The 14,893-nt window shown below is 37.0% G+C and overlaps 1 protein-coding gene across 1 annotated transcript; it reads left to right on the top strand.

Annotated features, from left to right (window-relative positions):
• The first annotated feature begins 8,698 nt into the window (after positions 1 to 8,698).
• Positions 8,699 to 9,373, top strand: LOC107947777 (uncharacterized). Its single transcript, XM_016882302.1, has one exon. The coding sequence runs from the start codon at positions 8,699 to 8,701 to the stop codon at positions 9,371 to 9,373; it is 675 nt and encodes a 224-aa protein (XP_016737791.1).
• Positions 9,374 to 14,893: the final 5,520 nt, after the last annotated feature.

The following is a 14,893-nucleotide window of genomic DNA, read 5'->3' as shown; positions in this document are numbered from 1 at the left end:
GGCTGTTTTAGCTGGCAGAAAATATTTTAATAAAAATTTTTTGGTCACTTGTTCCCAAGTAGTGATTGACCCTCGTGGTAACGAGTTCAACCACTATTTATCTTTGTTCTTCAATGAAAAAGGGAATAACCGAAGGTGAATGGCATTATCAGAAACGCCATTGATTTTAAATGTATCACAAAACTCTAGAAAATTTACCAAGTGGTTGTTTGGATCCTCATCCTGCAAATCATCAAACTGAACAAACTGTTGTATCATTTGAATTGTGTTAGGTTTCAGTTCAAAATTATTTGTAGCAACAGCAGGCCTAACTATGCTTGACTTAGTTCCTATTAAAGTTGGCTTAGCATAATCATACATAGTGCGTGGAGTAGGATTCTAATTTACTGGATCAGCGACAATCGCAGGAGGTAGCGGACTTTCCTAGTTTTCAGCCATCTCCTTGGTTGTGGTTGAAGTATCGTCCTCTTGCTCTTCCTCTGTGTATCTTAAGCTTCGCCTTATTTCTCTTCGGTTTCTACGAACTGTGCGATCGATCTCACTATCAAACAGTAATGGTCTCGACGGGTTTCCTCTAGTCATACACTATAAAAACCTGCTAGGAGCGAATAAAAGAAAAATTAGAAAATAAAATAAAAATTTAAATTGAAAATAAAGTAAAATGGATAAAGTAATAAAAATCGAGTGTTCCTAATATCTTAGTTCCCAGGCAACAGCGCCAAATATTATCACGATGAAGGCAAGTGTACCTATCGAACAGTAATATAGCTTTAGCAAGACCGGATTGTCGAACCCAAAGGAACCAAGAGTACTAGTAATTACTTTCTTTTTATTATCTAGCCTAAAAATTAAGGGATTTTTTTATCAAAACTAATTAACTAAACTAAGGGTGCAGAGAAAGAAAATTGGGGAAAATACTTTTAGAAAATTCGATTGATTAAGACAATACCTAAGGAAAAATCCACCTAGACTTCACTTGTTATTTGAATCTGAATTAGACGATTTTTTCATTTGACTTGATTCGTAGAAATCCCTAAGTTATACTATTATCTTCTCGAGACTAATAACGTTTAACCCTAGGTTGATTAATTGATATCTCTTTCTAATTAACGCCCTAGTGTTGCATTAACTCGATCTATGGACCCCCTTATTAGGTTTCACCCTAATCTGGCAAAATCTTGTCACCCTATCTCTAGGCATGCAATCAACTCCGCTTAATTATGACAAATTTACTCTTAGACAGAGAGTTTTGCTCCTCTGAATAAGCGCATTAATTCGAATCAATATTCATGGAATATTAAGGCAAGAATTAAGAACACATAATTAAGAACAAGTCAAATATTTATCATATAAATCAGATAATAATAACAAGATCTGTCTTAGGTTTCATTCCCCTTAGTTATTTAGGGGGTTTAGTTCATAATTATAAAAGAAAGCATCTTAGAAGAATAATGAATGCAAAACATAAAGAAACCCCAAAACTCCTGAATGGAAATTGAAGGGAGACCTTCAGTCTTGATGAATAATCCGGCTTTTAAGATGGATCAATCGACTCTTCGAGTAATTCCTTTGCTTCCTACTCCGTGTATCTTCCTAAGTGCCTCCTCAGGTGTTTAAATAGGCTTTAGAATGCCTAAGAGCCCTCAAAAGTGGCCTTTTCCACATAGGACTATACTTAGGCTCGACAAGGACACGCTCGTGCGCGATTGCTCCAGATCGTGGTCAAGGCTGTTAAATAGGCACGGGTGTGTTGATCCTGCCAAATGGACACGGCCGTGTCGTTTACCCGTGTGAGGAAGTCTAGGCCATGTTGATTTCCCATGTGGGTCCATTTTCTCCATTTTCGGCCCGTTTCTCACTCTTTTTGCCCTTCTATGCTCTCCTAAGTATAAAATATGAAATTAAAGGATTAGGAGTATCGAATTCACCAAATCTAAGGATAATTCATCCAAAAAATGTGTTAAGCATGGGATAATAATATGTATAAATTATGGTTTATCAAATACATCTTGATTTTAATTGAAAACATGATCGACTGAGGCACACAAATGTTAAACATGAATAAAATAAATCTTATTGAATTAACTTAATCATTCTAGAAAATAAGATTTAAAATATCATCGTCGATGTCAAAAACAATAAACACATAGCAAACATAAGTAAATTAAATAACAAGAGGAAAGAGTAAACTCTAATTCAGTTCAACAGCGTTTCGAATCTTTTTTGACTAATGTGTTCCTCTGTTCTGCTTGCTGCTCCTTTTGCTAAAGGTTTCCTAGGGTGGCCGACCAAAGGAAGGTATTGAAAAAACTTTTTTTGGCTAAATAATGCAAGGGAGATGGATGGCTATGCAAGGGAAAAGAATGGAGAAATGAAAGAGAGAATGATGAATGAGAGAATGAATGAGAGATTAGTGTTGAGGGATGTGTTATGAATGAAGGGATGATTTAAGAAGTGTGATTTGTACGGTATTTATAGGTGAAGGCAAGGGTAGAGTTTGCTAAAACTAGAATTCAAAATCCCTCTCTTTTCTCTGATACATAGCCTACCACAAAGTGTAAAAAAAGGGACGGTTTCAAAATATTGATATTAATAGCCATAAGGTGGACGGTTTCAAAGTCTAAGTTGGTAGACCGATTTATGATATCTTTCCGACTACAAGGACCTTCAGCTAAATATCCCAAAGCTTATTTTTGGGTAGCCATCTACTTGTGCCGAAATTGGGCTTTCATTCCTCCTTGTTGGACGATTTTTCAGTCCAATAATTAATCAGACATGTCCAAATTTTAGCACATCTTTTACTGAGTCAAATTAACATCCTTTTGACCTAGTTTTGCATGGTCTTGTTGTCCAAATGAAGTGGATGTGTGCATGTCCATGCATCATTTATGTTAATCACATCTTCCATGGTCCTCTTGCATAGTGAAAATTCACATATTAATATTTAACATGAAAATAATATAAATTATGTACAAAAATCATGTAGTTAAGCATAATTTCACATACTTTATAAATTCATATCCAAGATTAATAATTAAGTAAAATTCACTTATTTTAATAACAATTACTCAAGATTAGCAAATTTATTAAGTCAAAAGGTAAAAAAATATATAGAAAAATCCTATATAATTTCAATTTTGCACACCTCCAAACTTAAACCTTTGCTCGTCTCGAGTAATGTTCATGCACAACACAACTCTTTGCTAAGGCAATTTTTCAAAATGATAAAGCAGCATCAATCTTCGTACATAATTATGCATCAACAAAATCATGCTCAAAAATACTTTTTATTAATAAGTAGCTCGAGTGCAAATATTTTTCCCAAACTTTATACTAAGTACAACATAATGTCAACATGAGTTATAGTATGCATGCAGTTCCAAATCATTTACAATATTTACCAATCAATATGCTTTCCTTATCATCTAAACATAGCAATCACAAGGTTTAATTAGTGGTTTCCATACGTTAAACTTAGCAATTTCACTCCACTAATGTAGTTAGTATAATCCTCAAATCAATATGTCTTTTATTAGGTTGTTATGGGGGTAAGCTAAAGGTAGGGATAAAGAGAAGTGAATTTTTAGGTTCAGTCATCTTAACCCTAACTGTAACACCCCTTAACCGTATCGGAAGCTGGGACAAGGTTCGAGGCATTACCGAGCTAGAACATTAACATTCACACAAAACTGGCCATAAAATTTTGTTCAAACTTTAAAACTTTTCAGTTTCATGCAAATTTTCCCTTATAAGGGCCTACGAGGCACAAAACATACATCGAAGGTGGTTCGGGACTAAACCGAGGAGTTTAGAAATTTTTAGGATAACTTAGAAAAATTTCCTACTTTAGGAGTCACACGCCTGTGTGGGTAGGCCGTGTGGTTACATACGCCCGTGTTGCTTGAGATACGTCCGTGTCCTCAGCCTGTGTAACTCTTTGACTATGACGTTATCATACAATTAAGGCCACACAGCCAAGTCACACGCCCGTGTGCTTAGGCCGTATGGCAAATTAAATTCTCGAAATTAAGTGTAGACTTTACACGGCCTTGGCACACGCCCATGTTCTAAGGCCGTGCCTGTCATACGACTGAGACACACGACCATGTCTCTGCTCATGTGTTTACTACTGGGCATTCTGTTTGCATTAGTTAGGGTGCAGGAGACACACAGTCTAACCACATACCCACCCGTGCGTCTACCAGTGTGGACAAATTTTAGGCTATTTTCCAAGCCATTTGTCACCTTTAAATGCTCATTTGCTTATTCATCTAAGATGGCAAGCAGCCTAGTATATTTAGTCATTTGAAAACTCATAAACATGATTATTCCATGCCTTCGTAATGACAACATGTTACTTATCCAAAACATCATACTTTCATATGGCATTCCACACCAATTTCATATTCATTCATTAGACTAACCCTACTTTTAAATTACCTAATCATACCATAGATTGGGTATACTTATTAACCATGATTCATTCACTTAGCACATGTGCCATTGATCACACATCTCATCCACAAAAAAACACATCAAACATAAAACATTGCATGCATGTATAATTGATTAGGGTTACAACCCAAATGATCAATATGGACCATATCACATGGCCATATACAAAATAAATCAAATATTTCCATAAGCTAACACATTTGACTAGACCAATATGACATATAACAAAAAGACCAAGTCCCTATACATGCCATACTCAAATTATTATGACTAACTATACCCCAAATGTCTAGTTGATAGTGTTATCGGGCCTCCGACATTCTTCGATCCTCGAGTTAGCTTAGCGATACTATAAAAAAGGTAAGAAAGGGAGGGGAGTAAGCATAAAGCTTAGTCAGTTTGTAACATCCTAAAATTAGGCCTAGTCAGAATAGTGGTTTCGGGACCACAAATCTGACGTTAAAATATTTATTTTATGATTATTATGAGGTCTAGGATATGAAAACTTACTTGTGTTAAAATTTTGTGAAGAAATTTTAAGTATAATATGTCCAATTAGAAATTTGGGACCAAATTGAATCAATTGCAAAACTTGGGTTCTAAAAGCAATTTGTATGAAATTGCTTTAGCTTGTTAATTAGGATGTCTCAAAGAGTAATTTTCCTAATTTCTAAGTTTTTGGTCAAAAATGGGCATGCATGGAAAATTTTGAAAGGTTAGTAAGGAAGGGCATTTTGGTCATTTGGTAATAAAAGAAATAAAAAGGGAAAAATGAAAGAAAAAATCAGCCATTCTTCTTCTTCATATTGCCGAAATTTGCATGTTCTCCATAGCTAGGGTTTTCAACATTTTCAAGCTCAATAGTAAGTGTTCCCCATCCCCGTTTTTAATGTTCTTTGTATTTTTGAAATCCTCGTGACATGCTCTATCCATTTCTAACCCTATGTCAAGCTTGGGTTCATGTTAGAAATTTGACCCATGCATGAGATGGTTGCTGTTTGATGATTTATGGAAGGTTATGAAAGTTAGATGTTAGATAAACATCTTTTGCCAAGTGATTTTTCATGAAAACACCTAAAAGTGACCTAATTGTAAAAGGCATAAAATGTGGGGTAGAAATGTGAAATAGAAAAAAATATGGGCTGGTATAAGCATGAAAAATATTCGGCAAGGCTTGGGTATTTAAGAAATTTCTTGCATTCGTTATACGAGCCTAGGGACTAATTTGTAAAAGTGTGAAAGGTTAGGGGAAAAATGGTTAATTTTCCCTAAGATGAGTTTTAGGATGGAAAAGAACGATGTGAGGTATTAATAATTTATTTTTTCTGATATAGACCCTGAGGAACCAATTTTAGAGGTCGACCGTGGAAAACGAAAGTTTTCGGAATAATCGAAATAGAACCCGAAGCAATTACCAAGTAAGTTCATGTAACTCGAAGTAAACTCTTAATATACACAAAATGTATATTTGTATGTATGGCAATTTAGACATTCATTGCATGATAATCCATGAAATGTGGTAGTATAGTTTAAAAGAGAATTGAAGTTTCCCGATTGAAATAAAAGGATATCTGATGGATTTCTCAAAATGAATTGACGGTAAAAAGGATCTAGCCCAGACGAGTGTTCCTTTAGTGATCGAGCCTCCCAAAGAATAAGTGTGCTGAAATGGATTTAGCCCAGATGGGTAATTTGATTAGGGTCTGAATTTAGTCTGGACTGGTAATTTAGATCTGAGCTCATTAGAGTACATGTCATGGTAAGGGATTTAGCCTAGACTGGTAATCCCGACTTTACTCTAGGAGTTTACGTTAGGGGGATTTAGCTTGGACTGGTAATCCCGTCGTAGGAGTGAGGTTCACGGGACTGCATATTTAAAACGATCACTTACACGATTTGACAGTAAATGAGATATCCATTGAGATTTTGAGAGGTTCAACAGGATTAAAATGAGGAACAAAAATAGAAACGATTGAATTGATGAGCTCATCTAAGACTAATGCTATAATGTATTTGCACGAGAGTAACTTGATAGTAGAGTGTATAAATTATACTATGCATGTTTTGCATGAATAACCATTTTGGATGTATGTTAAATGACCGATAAGTTTACCTTTCCGTTATTCGATGTTAAATGACCGGTAAGTTTACCTTTCCATTATTCGAACTTACTAAGCTTGTGAATGCTTACCCCCTTTCATTTCCCTTGTCTTACAGAGCTCGAGGACTCATGAAGATTGGAAGGCGGTTGGAGCATTATCAATACTATGAACTTGTCTTGCTTTGGTATATAGAAACTTTTATATTGTTATAATGGCATGTATAGGATTATTGGTCATTTTGTTATATGTTTCATTTGGCTAGCCAACGTAAAGGCTTGAATGATATACTTATTTATTTTGTATATGGCCAGGGGATATGGCTCATTTTGATTTAGGTTGTAAACCTACTAATTGTGTATGGTTATACTTAAATGTTTCATGTGATGGTAAAAATGTGGTATATCATAAATGGACCTTTGAAATGTGGCCAAATCATTTGGAGATGGTTAGGTCATAATTGGTAATGAGTTGTAAAGTGAGCCAAGTATAATATGTGATTATTGAAGTGGTAATCCTTAATACAAAAAGGATAAGCTAGCATGTGCTAAACCAATGATATGAGGTTAATATGAAATAGACTATGCTAAAGTGGGTTATGGACATATTTAGGCCATGTTAAATACCATTAAAGTTTATAAATGTGTTTGGATGTTGAGGGTGACCATTGGCTTGGAAAATAGCCTCCAAGAAGGTACACACGGGTAGACACATGGGCATGTGTCTAGGCCGTTTGTGACACATGACTTGTCCCTTGGGCGTGTTGCTCAGTCGTGTGTCCCCCTGCACCTTAAATTTTTAGGTTAGTATGCATGTAGTAATTACACAGGCAGAGACACGGCAGTGTGTCTCAACCTCTTCCTTGCACACCGACGTATGCCTTGGCTATATGCCCCTAGATGGATGATGTCATAAATAGAATGTCTAGGTTCTTGGACACGGGCAACAACACGGGCGTGTCTAGGACGTGTGAGGGACACGGGTGTGTGCTCGGCCGTATGAAAACCCCTGTAGGTTTGAAATGAAAAATAAATTCCAATAATTCAACATGGGAAAGGGACAAGGGTGTGTCACAATGCACACGGGCGTGTGCATTGCCTCCATACAGGCATATGTGCCTTAAACCTAGAAATTCCCTAAAGTTTTTTAAAGTTCTTAGTTTAGCCTCGGATCGATTTTAATGCATGTTTTGGACCCGTAAGTCCATAATTGGGACAATACGATTTTGTTTGATTGATTTTAAATTGAAATGAAATTTTATAGCTGTATTTTCTGAAAATACCATGTTTGTGTACGGTAATGCCCCGTACCTTATTCCAGTCTCAGGTATGAGTAAGGGGTGTTACATTTAGTGGTATCAGAGCTACGGTTTAGTCGATTCTCGGACTAACGTAGCATGTAATGAGTCTAGCTATACATGCCACTATACAAGTTATGATAGTGTGACATCTTCTAACCCTTTTAATTGTATTTGGATATGGTAAATGTCTTCTAATCAAGCCCAAGATGAGAGCGAGGGAGCCGAGAGCCATGCTCCAGCTTCCGTACAACGAGCTACTTCTAGTAGTAGTAGAAGGCCTATGTCTGAGGGTCGAAAAGAGGCAAAGGCTGCCATTTTCGAGATGATGGATGAGTGGTTTGGGGATTACTTGAGAAATTGCCCCAATATACCACGACCCCCTCCGCCCCTTGCTTGACCTGAAGACGAGGTACCACAAGGTATGGTACCTGTTAGAATTTGTAAGGCCCTAGTGGATAAACTTAGGAAAGATGGAGCCGAAGAGTTTAGGGCCACGATTGATGACGATTCAGAATGTGCTGAATTTTAGCTTGAGAATACCATGCGGGTTCTCGACGAACTGTCATGTGCTCTTGAGGAAAGTTTGAAATGCGTAGTGTTGCTATTGAAGGACACTGCATACCACTGGTGGAAGACTATATCCTCGGTGGCACCGAAAGAGAGTATCACATGAGAATTTTTCCAAGCTGAGTTTAAAAAGAAGTACATCAGTCAAAGGTTCTTAGATCAGAAGAGAAAGGAGTTCCTGGAACTCAAGCAAGGAAATAGAACCGTGTCAGAATATGAAAAAGAATTTGTAAGGTTAAGTTAGTATGCAAATGAATGGGTTCAAATAGAGGCAGAAATGTGTAAGCGCTTCGAGGAAGGTCTGAATGAGAAAATTAAGTTGCTAATTGGGATCCTCGAGATACAAGAATTTGCTGCATTAGCTAATCGGGCCAAGAAGGCCGAAGAGCTTAATAGCAAAGAAAATCAAGCGATGAGAGAAGCTCGAGTTTCAAGTAAGAGATCCAGTAGTAAGACGCACTCGTTTCCCACAAAGAAATCAATGAGTCACCAGGAATGCTCCACTGCATCGGTGGGATATTCGGGTAGAACAAGAAGCTCTAAGCGTCACAACTCGAAATCCTCTTCCCCTATGGTAACTAGTGTGGGAAGTGTAGATGATAAAAAGCTGAGATGTAAAAGTTGCAACAAATTTCATTTTGGAGAGTGTCGAATGAAGAGCGGAGCATACTATAAGTGTGGTTCTTTTAACCACTTCCTTAGATATTGCCCGGAGCAAGCTGATAAAGAGGTTGATTTAGCCCCGAAGCTGAACGTTCCTATTTCTCGAGGTAGACCTCTGAGGCATCCCAGAAGTGCAAGTGCAAGTCAAATTGTTGCCAAGGATACTACTGTAAAATCAGAGGCTCGAGCTCTAGCGAGAACCTGTGCCATGCATGCTAGAGAGAAGGCCTCAGCTCCTGATGTCATTACGGGTATATTTTCTATCATGATCCTCATGTTATTACCTTGATTACCCCAAGATCGACCCATTCATACATTTGCACAAAATTAGTGTCTAGCTTGAACATGCCTGTGGAACCAACATAATTTGTAATTAAGGTGTCGAACCCTCTACGTAAGCCTGTATTAGCAGATAAAGTTTGTAAGAATTGTCCTTTGACGATTGAAGCTCATTGTTTTCTGGCTGACCTTATGCTTTTACCTTTCGATGAGTTTGATGTAATACTTGGCATAGATTGGTTGGCCATTCACGATGTGATAGTAAATTGTGGTAGCAAGTATATTGAATTGAAATGTTCAGATGGCGAAGTTCTCTGAGTTGATTCAAGTGATTTGAATACACTACCAGTTGTGATTACCTCAATTAGGGCTCAAATGTATATGAGAAAAGGGTATGAAGCCTACCTTTCTTTTGTGCTAAATTCTAAAGAATAAGAGTTGAAGATTGAGTCGGTACCAATAGTGTGTGAATATCCAGACGTGTTTCCAAAAGAGTTGCCTTGTTTACCTCGTGTTAAAGAAGTAGAGGTTGGTATTGAGCTAGTGCCAAGAACAATACCTATTTTTATTGCCCCGTATAGGATGGCACCAACCAAGTTGAAAGAGTTTAAAGCACAGTTGCAAGAACTGACGGATTAGGGTTTTACGAGACCAAACTTTTTGCCTTGGGGTGCTTCTGTACTATTCATGAAAAAGAAAGATGGTTCGATGAGATTATGTATAGACTACCGACAACTCAACAAGGTAACTATTAAGAATAAGTATCTGTTGCCAATGATGACGACCTGTTTGATCAGTTGAGGTAGCACTGTGTTTTCTAAAATAGATCTAAGATCTGGTTACTACTAGCTGAGGGTCAAAGAGTCGGACATGCTTAAGACCGCTTTCAGAATGAGGTATGGCCATTACAAATTTCTTGTGATGCCTTTTGGGTTGTCGAATGCTCGATTGTGTTTATGGACTTGATGAATAGAATATTTCAGCCATACTTAGACAAGTTTGTTGTTGTATTTATTGATGATATCCTGATTTATTCCAAGGATGAGACCGATCATGTCGAGTATCTAAGGACTATCTTACAGGCTTTATGAGATAAGAAACTATATGCTAAATTTAGCAAGAGCGAGTTTTGGCTCAGAGAGGTCAGATTCCTCAGTCATATTGTGTCGGGAGATGGCATCCGAGTTAATCCAAATAAGAATTCTGCCATTGTTGAGTGGAAGCCGCCGAAGAACGTAGCCAAGGTTAGAAGCTTTTTGGGCTTAGCCGATTACTACCGATGCTTTGTAAAGGGATTCTCTATGATTGCAACTCTTTTGACAAGGTTGTTGCAAAAAGATGATAAGTTTGAATGGTCGAAAAAGTGCCAACAGAGTTTCGAGAACTTAAAGGCACTACTAACAGAAGCTCCAGTTTTAGTGCAACCCGAGTCGGGCAAGGAATTTGTAGTTTACAGTGATGTGTCCTTGAATGGACTGGGTTGCTACTTATGCAAGAGGGAAAAGTAATAGCTTATGCTTCGAGGCAAATGAAGCCACACGAGAAAAATTATCCAACACAATACTTGGAGCTAGTTGCCATCGTTTTTGCCTTGAAGATATAGAGACACCATTTGTATGGTGAAGCTTTTCGTGTATTCACAGATCACAAGAGTTTGAAGTATTTGATGACTCAAAAGGAATTGAATCTAAGACAACGAAGGTGGTTAGAGTTGATTAAAGTTATGAGTTGATAATTGATTATCACCCGGGAAAGGCGAACGTGGTCGCCGATACTCTGAGTAGGAAATCCTTGTTTCCATTGAGGGCTATGACCACACGATTGGCATTGTCCGATGATGGTTCAATTTTGGCAGAGTTAGGAGCCAGACCGACATTCCTACAAAAAATTTGCGCAACTCAGATAAATGATAATGATTTACAGGCCAAGAGAGCACAATATGTGACGGGTATTGAGTTAGATTTTTAGGTTCATTCTAATGATTGTTTATGTTTTGAGATAGGGTCTGTATACCCAAAGACGATGAACCTATTCGAAAAATTTTGCAAGAGGCACATGATAGTTGTTTGTTTGTTCATCTGGGAAGTACCAAGATGTACAATGGTTTAAGAAAAATGTGCTGGTGGAATGGAATGAAAAGAGACATCTCTAAATTTGTGTCGAAATGTTTGATATGCCAACATGTCAAGGCTGAACACCAAGTACCTTCGGGTTTGTTACAGCATGTGATGGTACCCGAATAAAAATGGGATAGGATTACCATGACTTCGTAATTGGATTACCATTAACCCTAAAAAAGAATGATGTTGTTTGGTTTATGGTTGATAGACTAACGAAGTCAGCTCACTTCATCCCGGTACAGACTGATTACTCTCTTGATAAACTGCCCGACTTGTACATTTCTGAAATTGTGAGATTACATGGGGTACCATTATCGATTATTTCAGATAGGGTCCCGAGATTCACTTTAAGATTTTGGAAGAAACTACAAGAAGCCTTGAGTACAAAGTGGAGTTTTAGTATGACATTCAACCCACAGACTGATGGTCAGCCTGAGCGGATGGTTTAGACTCTTGAGGACATGTTACGGTGTTGCATCCTTGAATTTTAGGGTAGTTGGAAAAAATACTTGCTGTTGGTGGAATTCGCTTCTAATAATAGTTTCCAGACGAGTTTAAAAATGGCACCTTATGAGGCATTATATGGTCGGAAGTGTCGAAATCCACTGTATTGGTCAGAGCTCAAGGAAAGTCAAATTCATGGAGTTGATTTTGTCAGGGAAACTGAAGAAAAGGTTAAAGTGATACGGGACTGTTTAAAAGTGGCATCGGATAGGCAAAAGTCATATACTGATTTGAAGAGAAAAGAGATTGAGTTTCAAGTCAGAGATAAAGCATTCTTGAAAGTGTCTCCATGGAAAAAGGTCTTGAGATTTGGTCGAAAGGGCAAATTGAGTCCAAGGTTTATCGGACCATATGAGATTACCGAAATAGTTGGACCACTAGCCTACCGATTAGCGCTGCCTTCCAAATTAGAAAAGATTTATGATGTATTCCATGTGTCCATGTTGCGTAGATATAGATCGGACCCCTTACATGTGATTTCACCAACTAAAGTTGAGATTAGACTGTATATGACTTATGTTGAAGAACCGGTAAGGATTTTGGCTTGAAAAGTTAAACAGTTGAGGAACAAGAATATAGCCTTGGTGAAAGTTTTATGGCATGGACATAGAATGGAAGAAGCCACATGGGAACCTGAAGAAGCCATAAAAAGTCAATATTCGAACCTGTTTACTAGTAAGACTTTCGAGGACGAAAGTCCCTAAGGGGGGAGAAATGTAACATCCTAAAATTGGGCTTAGTCGGAATAATGGTTTCGGGACAACAAATCCGACATTAAAATATTTATTTTATGATTATTATGAGGTTTAGGATATGAAAACTTGCTTGTGTTAAAATTTCGTGAAGAAATTTTAAGTATAAGGTATCTAATTGGAAATTTGGGACCAAATTGAATAAATTGCAAAAGCTGGGTTCTAGAAGCAATTTGTATGAAATTGCTTTGGATTGTTAATTAGTAGGTCTCAAAGATTAATTTGCGCAATTTCTAAGTTTTTGGTAAAAAATGAACATGCATGAAAAATTTTGAAAGGTTAGCAAGGAAGGGCATTTTGGTCATTTGGTAATAAAAGAAATAAAACGAGAAAATGAAAGCAAAAATTAAGCCATTCTTCTTCTTCTTCATATTGCCGAAATTTTCATGTTCTCCATATCTAGGGTTTTCAACATTTTCAAGCTCAATAGTAAGTGTTCCCTAGCCCCGTTTTAATGTTCTTCGTATTTTTGAAATCCTTGTAACATGCTCTATCCATTTCTACCCCTATTTCAAGCTTGGGTTCATGTTAGAAATTTGACCCTTGCATGAGATGGTTGTTCTTTGATGATTTATGGAAGGTTATGAAAGTTAGATGTTAGATAAACATCTTTTGCTAAGTGATTTTTCATGAAAACACTTAAAAGGGACCTAATTGTAAAAGGCATAAAATGTGGGGTAGAAATGTGAAATAGAAGAAAATATGGGCTGGTATAAGCATGAAAAATATTTTGCTAGGCTTGGGTATTCAATAAATTTCATACATTTCATTATACGAGCCTAAGGACTAATTTGTAAAAGTGTGAAAGGTTAGGGGCAAAATGGTCAATTTTCCCTAAGATGAGTTTTAGGATGGAAATGAACGATGTGAGATATTAATAATTTATTTTTCTGAAATAGACCCCGAGGAACCAATTTCGGAGGTCGACCATGGAAAACGAAAAGTTTCAGAATAACTGAAATACGAACCCGAAGCAATTACCAAGTAAGTTCGTGTAACTCGAAGTAAACTCTTAATATACACAAAAATGTATATATTTGAATGTATGACAATTTAGACATTCATTGCATGATAATCCATGAAGTGTGGTAGTATAGTTTAAAAGAGAATTGAAGTTTCTCGATTGAAGTAAAAGGATATCTGATGGATTTCTCGAAATGAGTTGACGGTAAAAAGGATCTACCCCGGACGGGTGTTCCTTTAGTGATCGAGCCTTCCAAAGAATAAGTGTGCTAAAATGGATTTATCTCAGATGGGTAATCCGATTAGGGTCTGAATTTAACTTGGACTGGTAATTTAGATCTGAGCTCATTAGAGTATCTGTCATAGTAAGGTATTTAGCCTAGACTGGTAATCCCGCCATAGGAGCGAGGCTCACGGGAGTGCATATTTAAAATGATGACTTACACAATTTGATGGTAAATGAGATATCCATTGAGATTCTGAGAGGTTCAATGGGATTAAAATGAGGAAAGAAAATACAAATGCTTGAATTTATGAGCTCATCTAAGACTAATTCTACAATGTACTTGCACAAGACTAACTTGATGGTTGAGTGTATGTGATAGGGAAATTATACTATACATGTTTGACATGAAGAACCATTATGGATGTATGCTAAATGACCGGTAATTTTACCTTTCCGTTATTCAAACTTACTAAGCATGTGAATGCTTACGCCCTTTCATTTCCCTTGTCTTATAAAAACTTTTATTTTGTTATAATGGCATGTATAGGATTCTTGGTCGTTTTTTTATATGTGTCATTTGGCTAGCCAATGTAAGGGCTTGAATGATATACTTATTTATTTTGTATATGGCCATGGATATGGCTCATTTTGATGTAGGTTGTAAACCTACTAATTGTTACAGCCTGATTTTGGGCCTAGTCGGAATAGTTGTTTCAAAACCACTCACCCGAGGTCGGAGAAAATATTTCTGATATTACCTTATGTGTTATAGCATGATTTTATGAGTGCATGAAAATTTTGGTGAATTTATTTTAGCGATTGCATGCTTAATTGTGAAAAAAGGATTAGATTGCATAAAGTGTGAAAGTCCCATTTTGATAGCTAAGGGTGTTAATTTTCCATGAATCTTAATGTGGAGGTCTTTAAAGGACAATTAGGCAAATTTTAGAAGGGTGGTTGGCCAT

Source organism: Gossypium hirsutum, chromosome A04 (genome assembly GCF_007990345.1).
Source record: "Gossypium hirsutum isolate 1008001.06 chromosome A04, Gossypium_hirsutum_v2.1, whole genome shotgun sequence".
Classification (NCBI taxonomy): domain Eukaryota; kingdom Viridiplantae; phylum Streptophyta; class Magnoliopsida; order Malvales; family Malvaceae; genus Gossypium; species Gossypium hirsutum.
The sequence above is the reverse complement of the archived record's forward strand: the minus strand, read 5'-3'. Positions and strand labels throughout refer to the sequence as shown.

Bases quoted from the DNA above. Each gene is read 5' to 3' on its own strand.
- LOC107947777 (XM_016882302.1), top strand. From the start codon at position 8,699: ATGTGTAAGCGCTTCGAGGAAGGTCTGAATGAGAAAATTAAGTTGCTA.